General features: G+C 41.9%; 2 protein-coding genes across 4 annotated transcripts in view; one reads left to right on the top strand and one right to left on the bottom strand.

Moving 5' to 3' along the window:
* ugp2b (UDP-glucose pyrophosphorylase 2b) overlaps positions 1 to 3,628 on the top strand; it is a 58,358-nt gene extending 54,730 nt beyond the window's left edge. For all 3 annotated transcript variants that reach the window (XM_043696712.1, XM_043696714.1, XM_043696713.1), the window contains exons 9-10: positions 1,907 to 2,011; positions 3,081 to 3,628. In XM_043696712.1, coding sequence (XP_043552647.1) covers positions 1,907 to 2,011; positions 3,081 to 3,188 — 213 coding nt within the window. In that variant the 3' untranslated portion in view covers positions 3,189 to 3,628. The remainder of the gene's footprint in view (positions 1 to 1,906; positions 2,012 to 3,080) is intronic.
* A 15,229-nt stretch (positions 3,629 to 18,857) lies between these two features.
* vps54 (VPS54 subunit of GARP complex) overlaps positions 18,858 to 23,721 on the bottom strand; it is a 76,401-nt gene continuing 71,537 nt past the window's right edge. The window contains exons 19-20 of the mRNA XM_043696707.1: positions 21,601 to 21,607; positions 18,858 to 18,892 (exon numbers count right to left, since the gene is read on the bottom strand). Coding sequence (XP_043552642.1) covers positions 18,873 to 18,892; positions 21,601 to 21,607 — 27 coding nt within the window. The 3' untranslated portion in view covers positions 18,858 to 18,872. The remainder of the gene's footprint in view (positions 18,893 to 21,600; positions 21,608 to 23,721) is intronic.

Here is a 23,721-nt window from a genome sequence, read left to right as displayed (position 1 = left end):
CCTCAGTTGGACTTTGTCACCTTTCCAATCCTCTGGTTTCCCACTGTCCTTTGCCACGTTATATGTTTTTTCTTTTGCTTTTATGCTGTCCCTGACTTCCCTGGTCAGTCATAGTTGCCTTATCCTCCCTTTTGTATGCTTCTTTTTCCTCCGGATGAATTTTTGCTTTGTCTCTCTAGTTACTCTGAGAAACTCCTACCATTGCTGTTCCACTGTCTTTCCATTAGGCTCCTCTCCCAGTCAGTTCTGGTCAGCTCCTCCCTCATGCCTCTGCAGTTGCCTTCGTTCAGCTGTAATACCATTGTCCTTACTGGTATGATTCCATTCCGCAGTGTACGTAGGAGGTGGTGAGTGGGTTGGGAAATAGAAAGATTTGCTCCTAGCATGAAGCTGGACTTGTCTCATAACACAGACACATTGTGTCAAACTGCAATGGTATACACTGGCCAAGACTGTTTATTCCCTGGATATAGCAGTCTACAAAAATAAACTGTATCGTGATGAGTTTTCTTTCACACTGGCTGTGTGTGTAATGTTTTATGACCTATATTCCAGTCATTTGATCTAGTCTGCAATTAGGAAATACTGCTCAGCAGATTCAAGTTCATTTTAACGATAGGTCAGTGTAGCAGCTGATGACACTGCATATTGAGCTGCTTAGATAATATGATGCTGGCAATAGACTTGCTTCCAGTGGCTCACAATCCACATCACAACATACTTCCATCTGTTAACCGTGTCTGATAGCCAGCACATGAACCAAAAACAGAAATTGCTGGAAAAGTCTATTATTTAGATTAGAGTACTTGTTGGGCCAAAGGGCCTGTTTCCACACTAAGTCCACACTGACCTGCCGAAGTGCAACCCACCCAGACCCATTCCCCTATATTTACCCCTTCGTCTAACACTACGGGCAATTTAGCGTGGCCAATTCACCTAACTTGCACATTTTTGGGCTGTGGGAGGAAACCGGAGCACCCGGAGGAAACCCACGCAGACACAGTCAGTCGCCTGAGGTGGGAATTGAACCCTGGTCTCTGGTGCTGTGAGGCAGCAGTGCTAACCACTGTGCCACCGTGCTGCCCACAAAAGCTCAGCATATCTGGAAGCATCTGTGGAGAGAAATCAGGACGTGGAGATGCTGGTGTTGGACTGGGGTGGACAAAGTCAGAAATCATGCCACACCAGATTATAGTCGAGTGTGTGGTGCTGGAAAAGCACAGCAGGTCAGGCAGCGTCAGATTAGCAAGAGAGTTGTTGGGGCAAAAGCCCTTCATCAGGAATTAGATTCTAGTCTAGATTCTAGTTTATTTGAAATCCCGAGCTTTCGGAGTACTGCTCTTTGTCAGGCGGAGTGACTTTACCTGATGAAGGAGGAGTGCTCTGAAAATGTTTGATTTCAAATAAACCTGTTGGAATATAAGCTGGTGTGGTGTGACTTCTGACTGGGAGAAATCAAAGTCAACATTTCAGGTCAAATGACTTTTCCTCAAAACATAGATGTTGCCAGACCTGCTGAACTTCTCCAGTAAGTTGTTTTTGTTCGATTTACAGCATCTGCAGGTTTTTTTTCAGTTTTTATGTAGCCTGATAAGACGGCTGACCATGGTGCAACACCTCTATCGATGTTTAACTGTCACCTTGTAAATTGACAATGGTCATAGAGTATTTCGCCTACTGATTAGCATTTAATTTTTGAGAAAATCTGAATATAAAACAAAGATCGATGATGCTAAGAGCAGGTTCTAGAATACTTTCCTCTGAACTGGTGCCAGAGGTGGGTTTTGCGTTCAGTGCTAGTCCGGCTTGCTATAGTAATACTATACAGTTCATTTGGGTTAATAACCCTAACAACACGACAGGTTATACATGAAAATAACTCAAAGCCTTGATTATTTTTGACCAGGTACAAGATTACCTGAAGAGACTGGAGAGTATACCAGATATACTGGAACTGGATCACCTTACTGTTTCAGGGGATGTCACTTTTGGGAAGCATGTTGTATTGAAGGTCAGTAAAGGACTCTAGTGTGTTGAAACTTTATTATAAAGAGTGTATTTAATTCTTCTAAATTGCTACTACAGAATTTTCTAATCAGTGACATTGTAATATCATGACCTAAACCAGCAACTGCAGTATTCCTTTTAGGAACAGTTCAGGCAGGCGTGCAGATGATTAAATTATGACAAATCATTTTTCCGCCCATGAGAAGTCAAAGTAATTGAGTAACTTCTATTTTTATAGCTGCTGTTTAGTTTTGCAAAAATGTCACAAATTACTATTGATGTATACATTGACCTTTTTAATTCTTTGAACAAGTTGCCCAAATTTTTAAAAGTATTAAAGTGAACTGTCAATGTGGATAGTTGCCAATTTGCAGTGTCACTGGTATTTGACATAGTGGCTGTGTCTTAAACCCACGTACCTTTGCAACACAAACTTTGATACCTTTCTTACAGTAAGTAAAACTGGACAATAAAAGCTAGTCAGCCAGTGAAGCTTGCATCTCTAAATGAATAAAAACATATTTTTTGGGTGTTAAACTCACAGATACTAATGTGACTCAAAAGGGAGCTATATGCAAAAGTATTTTTAGAGCTGGACAAATGGGGTTGTCTTATAGAAGTTGATTTATAGGTGAACAGATTAGTTAGAATATTACTGCAAGATCCCAAAGGAGATGTCCCTGCTATATGAATAGTACAGTGGGACTTTTTCTATCCATCTAAAAGAAGATAGGGTCTTATAGTTTTGATATCTCATGAAAGAACAAAGAGTATTATAGAAAGAAAACAAAATGATAATTTAGTGTATATTGTCACATCTTGGGATTGAGAAGTTTCAGAATATCATAGATATGAGTGACATGGTACCACATTGGGAATGGAAAGTTAATGTATCTCTGAAGTGTGCTGTTCAGGGAAAACCAGAATCCTAACATGGCACAATGAGTAGATTTAAAAGTATTTTAAGGATAGTATTGGCTTTTTTGCTAATTATGATTACATCTAAGATACTTGGAATAATTTTGATTTTTAATCTTGTGTACCTATAATTACACTTATTTTTCTGTATTTAGGGAACAGTTATAATTATTGCAAATCATGGTGATAGGATTGACATACCCCCTGGAGCTGTATTGGAAAATAAGATTGTTTCAGGTAATCTACGAATCCTGGACCACTAAAAGGGACAGTTGTGACTCTAATCTACTGAAAGTGCTTCATTTTATCATGTAATGCGTTACCCATGTGATTCATACATTTTATGTGCATTAAATTGCTAGGAGTACATGATAACATTGGGTGTGAAATGACTTGCCTCTTCCAGGTAGCTGTTTTCAATATGTTTACTGTGTTAAAATGTACTTTGTTGCCATTTTTTGTGGAGATTTCAAAATCATGACCTGCAGAGAGCTCTAAGCACTTGTATTTAAACAGCCCAATGTTGTATTGTGATTGAATTTTGTTCTTTTAACAATACTCTCAATTCAGTCTGGTTCTTAAAAATTATTCAACTTTGTGTTAAATTGTTTCCAGCATTAAAGTGGTTAAAAGTTTATGTTCAAAGCTAGTACATACTTTATACACGGTCTTTGAACAATAATAAAATGCAATGTGAAAAGTTTTTTGTGTTCTGCTGAAGATTTGCTAATTGTTGGCAATAAATCCTAAGGATTTCATCCCAAAGACATCAGATCAATTATAGTCATGGAAACCAGCTCCATCTTCTCAACATGAAGGCACTCTCTTTCTTTAGTTAAATGTACTGGAAAAAGTACTGAGGGTAGATCAAGTACTCAGGCTGGGTAACTTCAGTATTCAGTCACAAATTAGCTCTGTTCTGACAGTACCATGTGGGACAGGTCATGAGGATGGTGCTGAGCTGGAAGTTTGGAACTGGGGTAAGATGGTGGGAGGGGAAATGAGGAAACTGGTGAAGCCCACATTGATGCCCTGGGGTTGAAGGGTCACGAGTCAAAAGATGAGGTGTTCTTCCTCCAGGCATTGGGTGGTGAGGGAGTGATGGTGGAAGAGGCCCAGGACCTGCAAGTCCTCTGCAGAGTGGGAGGGGGAGTTGAAATGTTTGACCACGGGGCAGTGGGGTTGATTGGTGCGGGTATCCTGGAGATGTTCCCTAAAGTGCTCTGCGAGAAGGCATCCGGTCTCCCCAATGTAGAGGAGATCGCAGCGGGAGCAACTGATACAATAAATGACATTGGTGGATGTGCAGGTGAAACTTTGGATGTGGAAGGCTCCTTTGGGAGGGGTGGGATGTGGATGAGATGCATTGGAGGGCATTTTCAACCACTTGGGAGGGGAAATTTGGTCTTTAAAGAAGGAGGCCATCTAGTGTGTTCTGTGGTGGAACTAGTCCTCCTGGGAGCAGATGAGGCGGAGGAATTGGGAATATGGGATAGCATTTATGCAGGAGGTGGGTGGGAGGAGGTGTAATCCAGGTAGTTGTGGGAGTCAGTGGGTTTGTAGAAAATGTCAGTGTTGAGTCGGTCATCATTGATTGAGAGGTCTAGGAAGGTGAGGGAGGTGTCAGAGATGGTGAATTTAAGGTCGGGTGGAATGTGTTGGTGAAGTTGATGAACTGCTCAACCTCCTCGTGGGATCACGAGGTGGTGCCAATGCAGCGGAGGAAGAAGTGGGGAGTGGTGCAGGTGTAACTACGGAAGATGGACTGTTCTACGTAGCCAACAAAGAGACAGGCATAGCTGGGGCCCATACGGGTGCCCATGGCTACCCCTTTCATCCGGAGGAAGAGGGAGGATTCGAAGAAGAAATTGTTGAGGGTGAGGACAGTTCAGCCAAACAAATGAGTGTGTCGGTGGAAGGGTACTGTTGGGGACGTCGGGAGAGGAAGAAGCAGAGGGCTTGGAGGCCCTGTTCACGGCAGATGGAGGCGTATATGGATTGGATGTCCATGGTGAAGATGAAGTGTTGTGGGGCCGGGGAAACAGAAGTCTTAGAGGGTGAAGGGCGTGGATGGTTTTCTGAACACGTGGGGAGTTCCTAGACCAGAGGGATAGGACAGTATAGTGGTGGGTGGAAATGAATTCGGTGGGGCAAGAGCAGGCTGAGATGATGGGTCTTGGGAAGGAGGTAGAATTGGGTGGTGCAGGGTTCCTGAACTGGTAGGTTGGAAGCTATGGGTGAGGTTGTGTATGGTCTGGGTGATTGGGGATGGGGTTGGGGTGGTGAGGTCATGGTCGAGGGGGTGGTAGGAGGAGGTGTCTTCGAGTTGGCATCTGGCTTCAGCAATGTACCTACTTCACCTCACTCTCACCAACACCATAACATTTTTAACTCAGTATGCTGAAAAAAATAGGAAAATTAGACCTTGATGCTTACTCTGCTGTTCAGTAAGATCCTGGCTGATTGAAGAATCAGTCTTTGTCCTCATCTTCCTTTGCTCCTTGTTGCTGTCAGTCACTGATGTAACACTGACAGGGAAAAGAATGACCATGTTCAGCAAATGGAGGTGCATGAGAGAGAGAGATATAACCAACAAGTAGCAGATTCCCATTCGTTGCCAGCACTGTCGTGGATTTATGTGTGCTTTGTGCAGCATCATCTGCCTAATTTAAGTGTACAGCAGTGTATAATGTAAGGCTAAAACTGCTGACCTTTACCAGGAATTTGTTGCTCCTGGGAAAAGCATTACAGGAATATCTTAGGCAATAGCAGGGGGAAAAAAACCTGAAAGGCAGCCAGCTGCCTTTGGAGCCAAAACCTTTCATCATTTATAGCAAAGTAAATGTGATTCAAAATGGAAAATAAACTGCGTTACCATGGAGAAATATATTCTGTTGACTAAGTAATTCTTTTCCCAGATTTTGAACCCATGCAATGATCTGTCCCTCCTTTCAACTGTGTTTACTTTGCCTCTACTCCTCCTAAGGCTTTAGAATATCTCCTGTCCTTGGTTTCCTTTCTCTAGTGTATGCTTTCCACTCTCACAAGCCCCCCCCCAGCCCCTTATGCATTTCTTTGTGTCTCCCCCATTCCTCTTCCAGTAAATGGTTGAAATGAAAAAAGACTTACATTAAAATACTAGAACCACAGTTGGAAGATTTATTTTCACTAATTGCCCATGAGAGGGTGAATTTTGAAACTGGATGATAGATTTTTGCTGAGTAGGGGGATTAAGTGTTAAAGAACTGAGGTGATTAGTTTTAGCTTTACAGACTAGCTGTGAGCGAATCAAAAGTTGGAACAAGGTTGAAGGATTAAATGGAATTTGTAGGGTGCAATCATTTGAGTAGTAGAACCGACAAGTGTAACAAGACTCTAATGATATGTCTGTGCCAGGAAGGTCCAGACGTGAGCTTGAGGGAAAATATCTGAAACTCAGTGAAGCTGAAAGAAGTGTTGCTTATCTGATCTTGACATGGGGGTCTGGACAGTTGGTTCATAATGCAGAGTAATAACAGAGTGGGTACAATTTCTACACCAGCTGATGCTGCAATGAAGGACTCTCCTCAACATCTTCCCTCACCTGTGACCCTCTGGCTGAATGACCACCAGGAAGAGAGCAGCCCTACGGTCCATTAAGGACTACAGCGACTTACCTTTACTTTTACCTTAATGTGGATCACAGCAGAGCTGTCAAAGAATGCATGTTACACGAGCAGAGGTACCACTACAACACCTTATTAAGAAAACTAATCACAATTTCATATACAGTACTAGAATTCTTTGCAGACCATAATCTTTATGAAACTTGGTACTATTAATAATTACAATTTCCTCAGACACATCTGATTTCAGGACAGTCACAAGGAGCTCTATGTAAAGCAAACCATGTGGGGCACTGAAGCTTTAGATTAGGAAGGGGCATTACTAGCTAATAATATCAAACATCCTTCAAACTTTGAGGTCACATGGTTTAAATTATTGCAAACAAGAGTAGCTGTATAATGAGTTATAGGTAATGCAGGGGAGAAGAGATACATAAATTGTTGCCTGTCCTGATTGCTCAGCAAGACACATGTATTGTGCTTTGCAACTGCAATTAGTGAATTGCTGATTTATGTTTTAAAAAATCATTATGGCTTGTGGGCAGTATTGGCTGGGCCATCATTTATTGCCTAGCACTGATTGTGCTCAAGTAAGTGATGGAAAGCTGCCTTTTTGAACCAGTGTGTACGAACACTCACTGTGCTGTGAGGAAAGGAATTGAAGGATTTCATTCAGGATTTTTAAGTCAGGATGGTGTGAGACTTGAAGGGGACTCGCAGGTGGTGGTGTTCAGAGTCATTCTGGATGTAGTGATTTGGAAGGTGCTGTTAAAGTCTCAGTGAGAACCAAGTAGCTGGCCAGACCAGGGTAAGGATGGTAGATTCCCTTCTGTTCACCAAACAGAATTAGTTTGATGACAGTTGATAATTTCATGGTTCTCACCACCGAGATCAGCTTTCAGGTTCCATTAATCAAATGTGGAAATTTGTTCCACCAGCTGGAACTGAACCCATGTCCCAAGAACATTAGGTCAGGTCTCTACTCTTCTTTTAAACTGAATGTTGATGAAGCTTTACTTTGAGTTTACAATGTCTACAATGCTAGGTCCCTATTGCTAGTTTGGTGATATTACCACAATATCAGTCTCTTAATTCAATGTTGAATGTTTAGGCACAAAGGATGCCAATTATCATTAAAATTGTTAGTCTTCAACATTAGATAGAGACAGACAACAAAAACAGGTCACGGAAAACAAAGAAATCTGAATTATAGATAAAATGCTGCAAATACTGGGCAGATCTGGGAGCATCTGTGAAGAGAAAAATAGAGTTAACAACAAAGCCCTTTTATCAAATCTCAAATAACAACTGAATTTGTGCAGATCATTAGTAAGTAAATAACATACAGTTCCAGACATTCCATCATAGCAGAGATTTTCAGACTTCCTTTACAGAAACCCCTCCAGACATTCAAATTCCTTTAATTATTCATTTCTCTTTATTTCTAAGCAACAGTTTGTTGCAAAAATACCCAAGAAACCCAATCCAGTTAGTCTCAGAAATTGGATTGGGATTGGGTCGTCCTACATGTTGGTAATCACAGAACTGAGCCATTGAACATGAACTCAAAGGCTGATGTCAGAGGGTGGGTGTCAGATTTCTGGGGCACTGGTACTGGTTCTGGAGGAGATGGAAACTGTACAAGCCAGATGGTGTACATCTGAACTGCAGCAGGATAAATATCCTTGTAGGGAAATTTACTTCTGTTGTAGGTTAGGATTTAAAGTTAATTGGCATAGGATAGGAAACTGTAGGCAGATTCAGAGCAGGCATCGGGAGACAGAAGTTTAAAGTGAGTGACTCTGAAAGACAGATGAAGCAGAGGTTAGTAAAATATACACCACAGAAAAGTGGCAGCATTAAAAGATATATAATGTAAATATAAATAGTACAGAGAATAAGGCCAATGTGCTGAGGGCACAGATTGACACATAGCAGCACGAGATCGTTGCAATCACGTAAACTTGGTTTAAAGAGAAGCAAGAGTGGCAACTCAACATTCCCTGGATATAGAGCTTTCAAGCAGGTTATTGAAGGGAATAAGATATGAGGGGACAGGTGGATATTGTAGTAGATCATAATTACAGAGAAAATTGAGCATTATTTTGAAAGGGTCAAAGATAAAAGTAAATATTCTAAATTGGGGCTTAAGGCCATCTTTGCAAAGCTGAGAGATGATCTATAGTGTTAGTTACTTGTAAGAAAATCCGTGGGAGGCCTTCAAAAGAGCACACTGCAAATATGAGGATGGTACATCCAAATTCAGAGTCCCCTGATTATCCAGAAGTATGGACAAAGCAGAGAAATGGAGCTTATGACAAATTTAAAAAAAACTTGGGAAGTTTGAAGGAGTATAGAAAGTACAAGCATGAAATAATAAAAGGAAATTAAGAAAGCAAAGAAAGTATTTTTAAAAATTGATTGGTATAATTAAAGAAAATGCAAAGATGCTTTATCAGAGCAAGAGGATGACTAAGGAAAGTACTGGATAAAATAGTAAGAGGGATTCCTGCTCACATGCCCACGTCTGTCCTCAGCATGCTGCAATGCTCCAGTGAATCACAGTGAAAACTGGGGGAACAACATCTCATCTTCAGACTAGGCACTTTACACCTTCTGGACTCAATACTGAGTACATGCCGTCAAATTGTGAACCCATTCCTTTTAGTTTTGCTTTTTACATTCTCTGTCACCATGCTCTCTCTCCCCTCCCCCACATCAATGGGACTGTCTGACCTTTCCAGTCTGGCAGTTAGACACACCATTGTTCTGCCATTCTCACACTCAGATCACTTATGTGAATTGTCAACATTCTTTCTCCCCTAGCACTCCACCCACCCCACTATAGCGTAAATGCTGTCCCGTCCTCGCTTCATTTCAGCTCTGATAGAGTCATCTAGACTTGAAACATTAGCTTGCTTTTGCTCCAGGGATGCACCGCTGTGATCTCCAGCACTTTTTGTTTTCAGAACAGATTCCAGCATTTGCAGTAATTTGCCTGTAGTAAAAGGGATTCTTTCCTTCAGGTGGGTGAGGTATTGAATACAAAAGCAGGATGCAATGCTGTAACTATATAACATTAGTTCGACCACAGCTGGAGTTGTGTACAGTTCTAGTCATCAGATTACAGGAAGAACATAATCGCTTTAGAGAGAGCAGACAGGAGATTAACAAGAATGTTGCCAGGGCTTGAAAATTGCAGGTTGGTGGGAAGATTGGATAGGCTTGGGTTGTTTTCCTTAGAAGAAGCTGATTTATTGAGATTTACAAAATAGAGAAGGGCTGAAAATGTGTTGCTGGAACAGTGCAGCAGGTCAGGCAGCATCCAGGGAACAGGGGAATCGACGTTTCGGGCATAAGCCCTTCTTCAGGAATGAGGAAAGTGTGTCCAGCAGGCTAAGATAAAAGGTAGGGAGGAGGGACTTGGGGGAGGGGCGTCGGAAATGCGATAGGTGGAAAGAGGTCAAGGTGAGGGTGATAGGTCAGACTGGGGTGGGGGCGGAGAGGTCGGGAAGAAGATTGCAGGTTAGGAAGGCGGTGCTGAATTCGATGGATTTGACTGAGACAAATGACTCAGTTATTAAATGACTTTGAGCTGTTGGAAAACAGCAGTGACAATGGAGTGAATAACACCGCAGTCTCAAATCACGTTCTGTGGGCATCTGCTGTATTATTTAATGACACTGATCAAAGGCAGGGATTTGCAGAATTGTCATGGGTTTTTATCTTTCAAAGTCAAACTTTCCAACGCCGCGGAAGACCTAAACATGGAGGAAATTGTCCTTTATCTCAGTGGTAGCACACTTTCCCTGAGACAGCGGTTAAGAGTTCAAGACCCACTTTAGTACCTGAGCACCTCACACATGTTGACATTTCTCGCTGCACTGTCAGGAGATGTAGAGGAGGCAGGGGCCTTGTGGTATTATCGCTGCAGTGTTAACCCTGAGACCCTGGTAATGTTCTGGAAACCCAGGTTTGAATTCTGCTATGGCAGATGGTCAAATTTGTATTTAATTAAAAACAAAATCTAGGGTTAAGAGTCTAATGATGACCACGAAACTGTTGTTGATTTTCGGAGAAACTCATTTGGTTCTCCTTTAGACAATAGACAATAGGTGCAGGAGTAGGCTATTTTGCCCTTCCTCAGTCAAATCCATCGAACTCAGCACCGCCTTCCTAACCTGCAATCTTCTTCCTGATTCTCCGCCCCCACCCCAGACTGACCTATCACCCTCACCTTGACCTCTTGCCAGCTATCGCATTTCCAACGCCCCTCCCCCAAGTCCCTCCTCCCTACCTTTTATCTTAGCCGGCTGGACACACTTCCCTCATTCCTGAAGAAGGGCTTATGCCCAAAATGTCGATTCCCCCATTCCCTGGATGCTGCCTGACCTGCTGCGCTGTTCCAGCAACACATTTTCAGCTCTAATCTCCAGCATCTGCAGACCTCACTTTCTCCTCAAAATAGAGAAGGACATGGAAAGGGTGGACAGGACCTGTTTTTTCTAGTGGAAGAAATGCATATCCAGAGATCCCTGGAGATTTAGATTAGATTACTTACAGTGGGGAAGTAGGCCCTTCGGCCCAACCAGTCCACACCAACCCTCTGAAGAGTAACCCACCCAGACCCATTGCCCTCTGACTAATGCATTGTGAGCAATTTAGCATGGCCAATTCACCTGACTGGCACATCTTTGGACTGTGGGAAGAAACCGGAGCACCCGGAGGAAACCCACGCAGACACAGGGAGAATGTGCAAACTCCACACAGACAGTCCCCCGATGCTGGAATCAAACCTGGGACCCTGGTGCTGCGAGGCAGCAGTGCTAACCACTGAGCCACTGTGCCGCCCATTTACAATGGTTGGTGGAAGGATTAGAGGGGACATGAGGAAAAACCTTTCACCTAGAGAGTGGGATGAGTCTGCAATTCACTGCCCAGTTTGGTGGCTTAGGTGCAAACTCCCAACTCATTTAAAAGGAAACTGCATCTGCTCCTAAAATGCTGGAACCAGCAAGGATATGAACAAGGTACTGGAAAGTGGGGTTGGAATAGGTGACCAAATTTATTCAGTTTAAAAAAAATCACAAATTCTGCAATAAGATTGTAAGAAACGAACTTATACACCACACCCACCTGCTGAAGGAGCAGCACTCCAAAAGCTAGTGCTTCCAAATAAACCTGGTGGACTATAACCTGGTGTTGCGTGACTTTTAACTTTGTACAATCCAGTCCAACACCGGCATGTCCAAATCATAAATTTATTCAGCTAGAGTAGACACAATGGATTGAATGGCCTCTTCGTATGCTGTAACTTCTCTACAATTCTGTGGTTAAGCTGACCGAAAAAAGTTCACAAATTATGAGAATTTTACTGTCCCCTGAAAAATAAAGGGTAACTGCAGAGAGATTCTGCAATAAGAAACCACAAAGTTGGAAACACAGCCCAGACCCTCACAGAAGCTAACCCATCCAGACTCCATTTTCATTGCTGTAGCAAGGCTGCCATCATCAGCAAAGACCCCCTTCCACCCCGGTAATGCTCTCTTCCAACCTCTTCCATCAGCAGAAGATACAGAAGCTTGAACACACACACACACACCAGCAGGTTTAAGAACAGCTTCTTCCCTGCTATTAGACTGTAGAACGGACCTCTCTAATTTCAAACCTAACGTTGATCTTGCTTTTGCGTACCTCCTATGCAGTTGTAACCCTGTCTGACTTTAAGCACCCTATGACCTGCATGTCCTTGTTTGCTAATGATCTGCCTGCACTGCTCAGAAAACAAAATTTGTTACTGTACTTTGGTACATGTGACGACAATAAGTCAAGTCAAATCAAATCAAAGGAGGAAAGTTGTACAGATTTGATAGGATGGAACATTTTACAATTCTGAATGGTTGTCCAAATTATACTAAATGACTGTTCCAAAAGATTGAAGATTTGTTTCTTATTCACTTTAAATTGCTGGCCTCTGGTTCACAAATTGTCATCCAACTTCGGATAGAAACAGAAAGCTGGTTAACAAGGTTATTCAGTAGATACACTCCTGTAGAAGTCTTAACACTTTGAAAGTTAAAATAGGTACATCTGACTACAAGTGCTGTAATCTCTAATGAAGTTTTTCAGTATAATGTTGATTTTTTAATAGATTTTGTGCACAGGACTTCTGAATATGAAAACAACAGTCTGTAGGAATTTGCATTGAAAACAAAAACAATATCTTATTGATTAATCACTGGATTATCTTTCTGAAAAGTAGTTTTAAAGTAATATAAACAGAGGACTGACTGAGTCAATGATGAAGTCAGTGTCAGCAAAGAGGTTGCCCACTGACAGGTCACATGAAAACTGGAGCAACATCACGAAAGATTTCTGACTGGATTAAAATTGAAATGGATTTTCAATTTAAGTTTTTAGCTGCTTACAAATAATCAGTTAAACTTGCTTTTTGACCACAAACACTGGATATTGGTGGATGCAACAACTGAAGCTATGAGTAACGTGGAAGATTGTGAAAGGATACAGCAGGATATAGATTTGTTGGAAAGCTGGGCGGAGAAATGGCAGATGGAGTTGAATCCAGAGAGGTTGAAATGATGCATATTGGGAGATCAAATGCAAGAGGAAAGTATACAATAAAGAGCAGAACGCCCTTAGGAACATTAATGTACAGAGGGATCTTGGGGTGTAAGTTTATAGCTCCCTGAAAGTGGCAACACAAGTGGATAAGATGGCAAAGAAAACTCAAGCTTGGTTTCCACTTTCCGACACGGAGTGTAAAAATTGCTAAGTCATGTTGCTGCTGTATAAAACTTTACTTAGACAACACTTGGGGTATTGTGTGCAGTTCTGGACGCCACACTCGAGGAAGAATATGGAGGCTATGGAAAGGTGTGCAAAAGAGATTTACCAAGAGATGCCTAAATTGGAATATTAGTTATAAGGAGTTTTTCTCACTAGTGCTGGAGATTGAGGGGTGACCTGATAGAAGTTTGTAGAATTCTAAGAGGCATGGATAGGATAGATAGTTGGAGCTTTTTCCCCCCCAAAAAATGTCAATTACTATGGGCATAGATTTAAGAGGGGGAAGTTTTAAAGGAGATATGTGCAGGAAGGTTTTTTTTAAGAGGAGTGGTAGCTGCTTAGCTCACACTGCCAGGGGAGGTGGTAGACAAGCAGAAGGCTGGAAGGACACAGCAAGCAAGGCAGCATAAGGAGGTGGAGAAGTCGTCACTTCGGGTATAACCCAGAGGTGGCAGAAGCAGATACAATAGCAATGTTTAAAAGGCATTTAGACAAACACATAAACAGGTAGGGAACGGAGGGATAATGACCAATGCAGGCAGGTGGGATTAGTTTAGAATGGCATCATGATTGGCACAGATATGGTGGGCTGAGGGGCCTGTTCCTGTGCTGTATTGTTTTATGTTCATTTCTGAACATGTAATTATAAATAAACTCTAACTTGAGCATTAAGCTTTATTTCCAGTCTGGTAGCAAACCAAAGGTCAGATTGCAGGTTTGAAGAGAAAGTAAACATGGTTTCTGGCTATGTAAATACAGCTGAGGCAAATTTAACTTTCAAATCAAAGATCTGCAGAGCAGAAGAACTTGGACATTCAGTGTGGGAACAAAAAATCATCATGTTACAAGACTGCAAAGCAAAAATCAAAACTAAATAACTTCCAATTAACTTTTATTTTGAGATTTCAAATTAAAAACATTAGGATTGGAGAAATATTACTATTAGATATCAATAAACCCCTCAGCAAGCTTGGATTTCAATAAATTTTTAATAGCAGCACAAATGGAGATATGGTCAGTCTTCAGTGCCACCAATGTTTCATTAGGCACTCTCAGTAAATAAGGATTTCACTCTCACAGCCCAAACTGTAGCTTGTTGGACTGTAAGAGAAATCAACCGAGGCACTTGACTGTATCGAGGCATTCACTGCTGACTCTGATTACTAATGGTGCAAACCTCCCACACAACTGATAGAAACAAATCTCAATCCAACACAATTTTATGGAAAGGTCTGAAACTGATAAAATAAACACATCTTAACCAAACCATTACATAAAAACCCAGTGAGGCATTTTAAACATAAAGTACTTCCCGTAAGCACTTCTAAACAGAAACCAGAAGCTGACGTTCAATAAAAGGAAATTTGTTAATGTGCCCCAAACAGGGAAATAAGCTTTTATTACAAATATATCATAATGACTGACTTCTGTTGTTTTAACAAAGGTGCATTGAGGATAGAATAGTTAAAATAAACCCTGAAATGCTTTGATTTTAAAGTTTGGGTTATCAGCAAGCTGTGGGGTATAGGAAAATGTACATTTGATATGCAACCACCACTCCAAAAGATTTTTAAAATCCATAGAAAGGTCTGTAAAAAAATAAAGCTCCTAGATAATTAGCAACCCCACATGGATAAGAAACAACCAATCCATTTTTATGAATTGTTAATGTTGCAAGAACTTACAACTGTTTAAAAGATATTTTATAAACCGTACCATCATTAGCTATGCTTTCTTCTAAACATATAGTGTGATTGCACATGAGGTTTAACATACAAATAATCCGATGCGAAGCATCCTTTAGTGCTACAGTCCGTCTTCCAGTAAAGCCAGAGGTCATGTATAGTCCTGCATTTGGTCCATAGAAACTTGAGCTTAGGTTTGAAACGATTGAAAAATGATGATTGATCAGTTGATGACTGCCGTCACAAGGACATTTGCAGCAGCACACTGCCCAGTTTGGCCTGTCGAGATGCTGTTTCAGTGAAGTACTGTCTTTACGAAGTTCACGGCAGTGAAGGCCTAGGATCATCATGAAGGTTGTGTGTGTGCACAGCAGCGTCCTTCAGAATGTCACCTCTTCGGTTCCCAAATTTCTATCATATTAACGTCCAAATTCTCAAGACCTTTTAATGCTTGGATATTTCCAGTGTAAAAAGCAAGATCTGATGTAACTAGCCTGCAGATGAAACAGATTAATTTCCCGATCATCTTTCCAGCATTCAACAGCGTGATTCCCACAACTACTACATTGCTTAATAATAAATCTTAGAGCAACTCCTCTCCCTTCACTTGTAAGAAAAGTACCACAATAATCATGGGTGATTTTAATCTATTCTTAAGAAATAGAATCAAATTGGCTAGGGGAGCTCAGATAGTGTGTTCATCGTGTGTTTTGGATTCAGTTTCCTGCAGCAATGTGTTCTAAGGTTGACCATTGGATCATGTGAAACGAGATAAGAATAATTAATAACCTCATTGTAAAGGCACCCCAGGAAAGAGAGTTCATAAAACAGCAAATTTTTCATTCAGTTTGGGGGAGAGAAAGTGGATCACACTCTACTGTTGTAAACTTAAACTATTACAAAGCCTGAGCTGGCTAGAACAAACAGGGAAACTAGATTAAAGGATAAATCTGTATAAATATACTGGCAGACTTTTAAAGATATATCTCAGAATACTAAGCAAGTATATATCCCAGTGAGAAAAAAGATTCTAAGGGAAGGTTATGTGGCTAATGGTATAAGTTAAAATTGTACTGAACTGATAGAAAGTTAGTTTAGAGGGAGTCTAGGAAAGTAATGATGGAAAATAAGGAACTAGCAGAATAAGGAAATGAACTGATATTTCACATCTTTGTCAGTAACAGTGAACACAGAGAACATCACAGAAATAATAGTAAATCAGAATTAGATCGGGAGCAGGGAACTTTAACCAATTCTAGTAACCAGGGAAAGGGTACAGAGAAAATGATTAGAACTAAAACCTGACAAGTCTTTGGCCCTGCTGAATTTCAGATTCAGATGTTAACATGAGTAACTGCTGAGATAGTGGATGCTACAATTGTACAGAGCATCGGTGAGACCACATCTGAAATACTGGATACAGTATTGGCCTCTCTGTTTAACAAAAGAATATAATCGCATTAGCATTTGCTCATTGTTTGGTACCTATAATGAGGAGTTGAGGCAGGTGGGAGGTGCTTTTCTTATGAGGAAAGGTCCCACAGGCTAGGCAGAATTTCCAAGAATAAGAGCGGATCTCATTGAAAGGTAAAAGATCATGAGCTGTTTTGACAGGAATATTTCATAGAGTTTTACAGCATGGAAAATGCTCCTTCAGCCTATTGTGTCCGCGCTGGTCATTATGGGGCTGAATTTAGAATGAGAGGATATGGTTTAAAAATGCATTTCCTGTTTCAGAAAGAGACAGGCAAGAATTTCTGCTCTGAGCTCACTGGACTCCTAGAGCAAGCTGTAGAGACTGGGGTTTGTTGAATATAGCTGAAAATGTGTTGCTGGAAAAGCTCAGCAGGTCAGGCAGCATCCAAGGAGCCGGAGAATCGACGTTTCGGGCATGAGCCCTTCTTCAGGAAGGGTTTGTTGAATATATTCAAGGCTGAATTACACAGACTTGCAATCAACAAGGGAAGCGCAGTTCAAACTCCATTTATATTAGCCATGATCTTATCGAACAGCAGAGTGGCCTACATCTGATCCCAGGGCCTAGGTCACCCAAACACTTCCCCGTGGCCAACCTTTACACAACCAGGAACAATAACACTCTTCAATGCCATTATTAACTTCATGTCCTGTTACTAAGACATTACAATGAGGAGTCTCTAAGAATTAAGCTGGTTCCTTTGGGCACAAGGAATTATAAGCATGTTCTGAATGTTACATTGGATTTACTGAACAAAACAATGATTGGTATCCCAATATAAGAAGCTAAAGTGAGTTAAAATCTGCTTAGTTATAGATGCTGAGCTCAGCACTGAATTATTAACAAACTTTTTTGTGATAAATCCATTTTCAGTTGTACTAACCGAGTACAACATTATCACACAAATAGATGATGGGGTTTTTCTGTAAGGCAGTAAATTGTATTTCAGTTATTTTTCAAACTGGCCACTTGAATTGGTTCCTGGCAGATATATTCAGTGTGTTACAGTTCAAGGCACCACCACCTTCTAGAGCACTAATTAAGGGATGGGCAATGGATACTGTTCCAGTCAGCAGCATCTGCATATCAACAATAAATACAGGACAACCTCTGTATCCGCGGAACTGTTTTCCGCAGTTTCAGTACCTCGCGGTTTACCATGGCCTGAACATATTACAGGGAACATTCCAGAACCAGGAGGCTGCTGGCAAGGTAGGTTTCCTATTTAAATGAATAGGTTCACACCTATCCATGGTAGATCATGGAATGTATCCCCCATGGGCTCAGGGGGACTACTGTACACTTTTAAAATGAAAGTTAGTTTGAGTAGAAACATGAAAAGAGAAAAACAACACATCTCAAAGTGGGTCCAAACAAACCCCAGTTAGAGTCAAACTAGGTGTTCACAAAACCACAAAGGCACAAACCCATGCAAAGGTCCTCCATCATTCACAACATTTAAACGTATTAGCTGTCTCTTCAGGTGAATTTTAAAACTGGAATTAATTCTCAAGAACAGCATCTGGGGAAGAAGAGAGATAAAAAGAAGTGCGTGTTATAGCTATAGCTACTGTCAAATACAAAGTTAAGTTTCTTGCAGAAGGATAGAGTCACACAACTGGGCAAATCCTCGGCATAATATCACAGATGAGCTGCACCACCCTCAATTGATATTTGTTGTATTAAATATTCTTAAAACAGTTCACGAGAGGACAAGGACACAGTTAAAACCAGTACCACAACCTTCAGGTCACCTTTAGTGGATGTTACTGAGCAGCCACTGGGAGGCAGGATGGGAAATTCACGTTTATACTTGAAGTCAAAGTAGACAGTTTGCCCTAGTAAGCATCAATGATTCTGAATACCCACAGAGAACTTAATGCAACTGCCAAACTTCAATACCACTTCAATCATCAATAACAATGAATTGGTCATCAAATCCACAGCAGCTGTTCAATTCTTAACCTAGATTTGGATTTATTCTTCAAAGTATAATGCAGCCATGACACATTGATCAAAAACAATTAAAAAATGATCTTTTACAATACTTAAATTGTAACTGTCAAGAGAGAATTGGATGAATCGTAAAGATAGAAGGAAAGAGTAAGACGGAGTTTTGGAAGAGCTGGTAAAGCACAATAGGATGAACAGCTTCCTACACCACATCATGCTTAGTCAATTAGCTTAGAATTATTACAGCAGTGAAACCACTGAATGGCATATCAGAGGAGCTTTGTTATGACAACTGAGTTGATTGACTGTGAAGTTACCAACTGGCTGCCCGAGAGAGCAAAATCCTTGAATATTTCAGCAATGTTAGTGTTAGTGTGTGTTTGTGGAATATTGTAAGATTAGTTATTTACCATCTGGTCACTATGAGGCTGTCAAACAACGTTGAGAATGCTGAGAGGTTATGTTATCAGTGCATTGCATAAACTGAACTTAAATAATACTCTTCATGAATGAAGTTCTTTTCATTCAGCTTTGTGCCTGTCCTCAAAGCACTGATTCACTCCACAACAGCTCAGGCTCTAATGAAATCTCTCCTGATACAGCCAAGACTATTCTAGATCTGCAGGAGAGAGTGAGGGCTGCAGATGCTGGAGATCAGAGCTGGACATGTGGTGCTGGAAAAGCCCAGCAGGTCAGGCAGCATCCAAGGAGCAGGAGAATCGACGTTTCGGGCATAAGCCCTTCTTCAGGAATGGGGAAAGTTTGTCCAGCAGGCTAAGATAAAAGGTAGGGAGGAGGGACTTGGGGGAGGGGCGTCGGAAATGCGATAGGTGGAAAGAGGTCAAGGTGAGGGTGATAGGTCAGACTGGGGTGGGGGCGGAGAGGTCGGGAAGAAGATCTCAGGTTAGGAAGGCGGTGCTGAATTCGATGGATTTGACTGAGACAAGGTGGGGGGAGGGGAAATACCTTGTCTCAGTCAAATCCATCGAACTCAGCACCGCCTTCCTAACCTGCAATCTTCTTCCCGACCTCTCCGCCCCCACCCCAGTCTGACCTATCACCCTCACCTTGACCTCTTTCCACCTATCACATTTCCGACGCCCCTCCCCCAAGTCCCTCCTCCCTACCTTTTATCTTAGCCTGCTGGACAAACTTTCCTCATTCCTGAAGGGCTTATGCCCGAAACGTCGATTTTCCTGTTCCCTGGATGCTGCCTGACCTGCTGCGCTTTTCCAGCAACACATTTTCAGCGCTATTCTAGATCTGCAGACAGCTTCAATGTGTACCCTGCACCATCTTACCCTCCCTCTCTCTCTCTCTCACACACACACACACAGGAGAAGGATTAACAAGAAGTTCCAGCCCCAGGAATTTCTTAACTCAGTTCTGACTTCACCAGATCAAGAGCAGTTCTCTGAAAGCTAGTGATTTTAAATAAACTTGCAGGACTACAACTGGTGTTATGTGATTTCTGACTTTGTTCTCTCCAGTCCAACACCGGCACCTCCACATTGCAGACCAAGAGAGCCAGGGTTAGGGAGAATTTCCTATCGTTCCCTCTCTTGATCACCATTAGCAATGTGCACTAAAACGGAGAATGTGGACTATCAGGTAAGCAGAGGATTGAATTCAGCACACGTGATTTTCATGGTCCAATTACTTGCTGACATTTCTTGTTAAATCAATATTGTGACAGAACCATTGATGAAACCAGAAACCAAAAAATTCTAAATTATTTGCAGTTTTAACTTCAATGTGAATCAGAATCAATGGAAATTGCACACAAACTAACAGCCAAATGATACTTCAAATAGCAAGTGCACTGGACTCTGGGCATTCCAGCAGATTGGAAAACAGCGAGGATGATGCCACTGTTTACAAAAAGGAAGGTAGACAAAAGATGGAGAATTATAGACCAGTGAGCTTAACCTCTGTAGTGGGGAAGATTCTTGAGTCTATTATTAAGGAAGAAATACCAAGGTATCTCGATAGAAATTGTCCTGTCGAACAGACGAAATCTATGAAGACACTTTGAGCAAGGTGGCCAAAGGGGACCCAGTAGATGTGGTGAACCTAGATTTCCAAAAGGCCACACAAGGTGCCGCTGCATATGTTAAAGATGCATGGGGTTAATGGTAAAGTATTAGCATGGATAGAGGATTTATTGACTAACAGGAAGCAAAGAGTGGGGATAAATTAGTGCTCTTTGGTTGGCAATCAGTGACTAGTGGTGTTCATCAGGGATTGGTGTTGGGACCGCAATTATTCACAATTTACATAGATGGTTTGGAGTCGAGGACCACGTGTAGTGTGTCAAAGTTTGCTGATGACACTAGGATGAATGACAGAGCAAAGTGTGCAGAGGACAGGGATACTTTGCAGAGGAACATAGACACATTTGTGGGCGGCACGGTGGCACAGTGGTTAGCACTGCTGCCTCACAGCGCCAGAGACCCGGGTTCAATTCCCGCCTCAGGCGACTGACTGTGTGGAGACGTGTCTGCTTGGGTTTCCTCCGGGTGCTCCGGTTTCCTCCCACAATCACAAAGATGTGCAGGGTCAGGTGAATTGGCCATACTAAATTGCCCGTAGTGTTAGGTAAGGGGTAAATGTAGGGTTATGGGTGGGTTTCGCTTCGGCGGGTCGGTGTGGACTTGTTGGGCCGAAGGGCCTGTTTCCACACTGTAATCTAATCTAATCTAATCTAAATCTAATCTAATCTAATCTAATCTAAACATTGAGTGTGTGGGCAAAGGTCTGGCAGATGGAACACAATGCTAATAAATATGAAGTCACCCATTTTGGTAAGAGAAACAGTAAAAAGGACTATTACTTGAATGGTTAAAAAGTTGCAACAGACTGCTACGCAGAGGGACCTGGGTGTCCTATGCATAAACCACAGAAGGTTGGTCTGTAGGTACAACAGGTAATTAAGAAGGCAAATGGAATTTTATCCTTCATTGCTAAAGGGATTGAGTTAAAAGGCAGGGAGGTTATGTTACAGCTATACTAGGTGTTGGTGAGGCCACACCTGGAGTACTGTGTGCAGTTTTGATCTCCATACTTGCGAAAGGATGTACTGGCACTGGAGGGGGTGCAGAGAAGGCTCTTTAGGTTGATTCCAGAGTAGAGGGGGTTGGTTTATGAGGAGAGGCTGAGAAGACTGGGATTATATTCATTGGAATTCAGAATAATGCAGGGAGATCTTATAGAAACATATAAAATTATGAAGGGAATAGACAAGATAGAAGTAGAGAGGATGTTCCCATTGGTGGGCAAAACTAGGACAAGAGGGCGTAGCCTCAGGATTAGAGGGAGCAGATTTAGGACTGAATTGAGAAGGAACTTCTTCACCCAGAGGGTTGTTAACCTATGGAATTCCCTGCCCAGGGAAGTAGTTGATGTTACTTCCGTAAACGTTTTAAAGCTAAGAAAGATTTTTTTTGAACAAGAAAGGAATTAAGGGTTACAGTGAGAGGGTGGGTAAGTGGATCTGAGTCCATGAAAAGATCAGCCATGACCTTACTGAATGGCGGAGCAGGCTCGAAGGGCCAGATGGCCTACTCCTGTTCCTAGTTCTTACATTATGTCCAAACAGAAAGATAAATTTCACTTTAGTCGTCAATACAAAGTTAAAGATCACACAACACCAGGTTATAGTCCAACAGGTTTAATTGGAAGCACTAGCTTTCGGAGCGACGCTCCTTCACCAGGTGGTTGTGGAGGACACAAGTGTAAGGCACAGAATTTATAGCAAAAGTTTAGTGTGATGTAACTGAAATTATACTTTGAAAAATACCTTGATTGTTAAGTCTCTCTTCTGTTAGAATGACCATGTTAGTTTCGCTTCTTTCATATGTAACTCTCAAAACCTTTTTAAAAGTTACATTCTCAAATGAACTTTAACAATTGGTGCTATGTCGGCCCAGATAATACATTGAAGGTGTGAGGTGCCCTGTGTGAGGCTGTCTGTGCCCCAAAGGTCAAACTGATTCTAATCTAAAAAACGAATTTACAGAATCTTACAAGGATTCATGCAATTTTTGAGCAAAGTAAAATGTAATTCTGCAAGTACAAATTCACCCCACAAAATTATGTGTGTGTGTATATAGTGCAGTGGGGTCACCTGTAGTGTGAAATGAACCCAAGGTCCCAGTGGAGGCCATCCCCATGGGTACTGAACTTGGCTATCAGCCTCTGCTCAGCCACTTTTCATGTCCCGAAATCCACCTTGGAGGACGGTCACCCGAAGGTCTGAGGTTGAATGGATGAGGGCGTAGAAGGGTGGGTTAGTAAATTTGCGGACAAAACTAAGGTCGGTGGAGTTGTGGATAGTGACGAAGGATGTAGTAGGTTGCAGAGAGACATAGACAGGATGCAGAGCTGAGCTGAGAGGTGGCAAATGGAGTTTAATGTGGACAAGTGTGAGGTGATACACTTTGGACTGAGTAATCGGAATGCAATGTACTGGGCTAATGGTAAGATTCTTGGGAGTGCAGATGAGCAGAGAGATCTCAGTGTCCCGGTACACAGATCCCTGAAAGTTGCTACCCAGGTTGACAGGGTTGTTAAGAAGGCATAGAGTGTTTTGGCCTTTATTAATAGAGGGAATGAGTTCTGGAACCAGGAGGTTATGCTGCAGCTGTACAAAGCTCTGGTATGGCCACACTTGGAGTATTGTGTACAGTTCTTGTCACCGCATTATAAGGAGGATGTGGAAGCTTTGGAGAGGGTGCAGAGGAGATTTACTGGGATGTTGTCAGGTATGGAAGGAATGTCTCACGAGGAAAGGGTGAGGGCCTTGAGGCTGTTCTCGTTAGAGAGAAGGAGGTTGAGAGGTGACTTAATGGAGACATACAAGATAATCAGGAGGGTTAAATAGGATGGACAGGGAGAGCCTTTTTCCAAGTATGGGGATGCAAACACAAGGGGACACAACTTTAAAGTGAGGGGAGATAGGTATAAGACAGATGTCAGAGGCAGTTTCTTTCGTCAGAGTAGTAAGGGTATGAAATGCTTTGCCTGCATCGGTAGTAGATTTGCCAAGTTTAAGTGCATTTAACTCATCATTGGACAGGCATATGGACGTACATGGAATCATGTAGGTAGGATGGACTTCAGATTAGTATGACAGGGCGGTGCAACATCGAGGGCCGAAGGGCCTGTACTGCGCTGTAATGTTCTATGAATGTGATGAGATATGAGACACTCAACACTGGCCAAGTCACGAGTGCCTGCCACGTACACGGTGGGAGGTATCCCCACATGT

Source organism: Chiloscyllium plagiosum, chromosome 9, assembly GCF_004010195.1.
Source record: "Chiloscyllium plagiosum isolate BGI_BamShark_2017 chromosome 9, ASM401019v2, whole genome shotgun sequence".
NCBI classification, from domain to species: domain Eukaryota; kingdom Metazoa; phylum Chordata; class Chondrichthyes; order Orectolobiformes; family Hemiscylliidae; genus Chiloscyllium; species Chiloscyllium plagiosum.
Note: the sequence above shows the minus strand (reverse complement) of the source record. Positions and strands in the feature narration are given on the sequence as shown.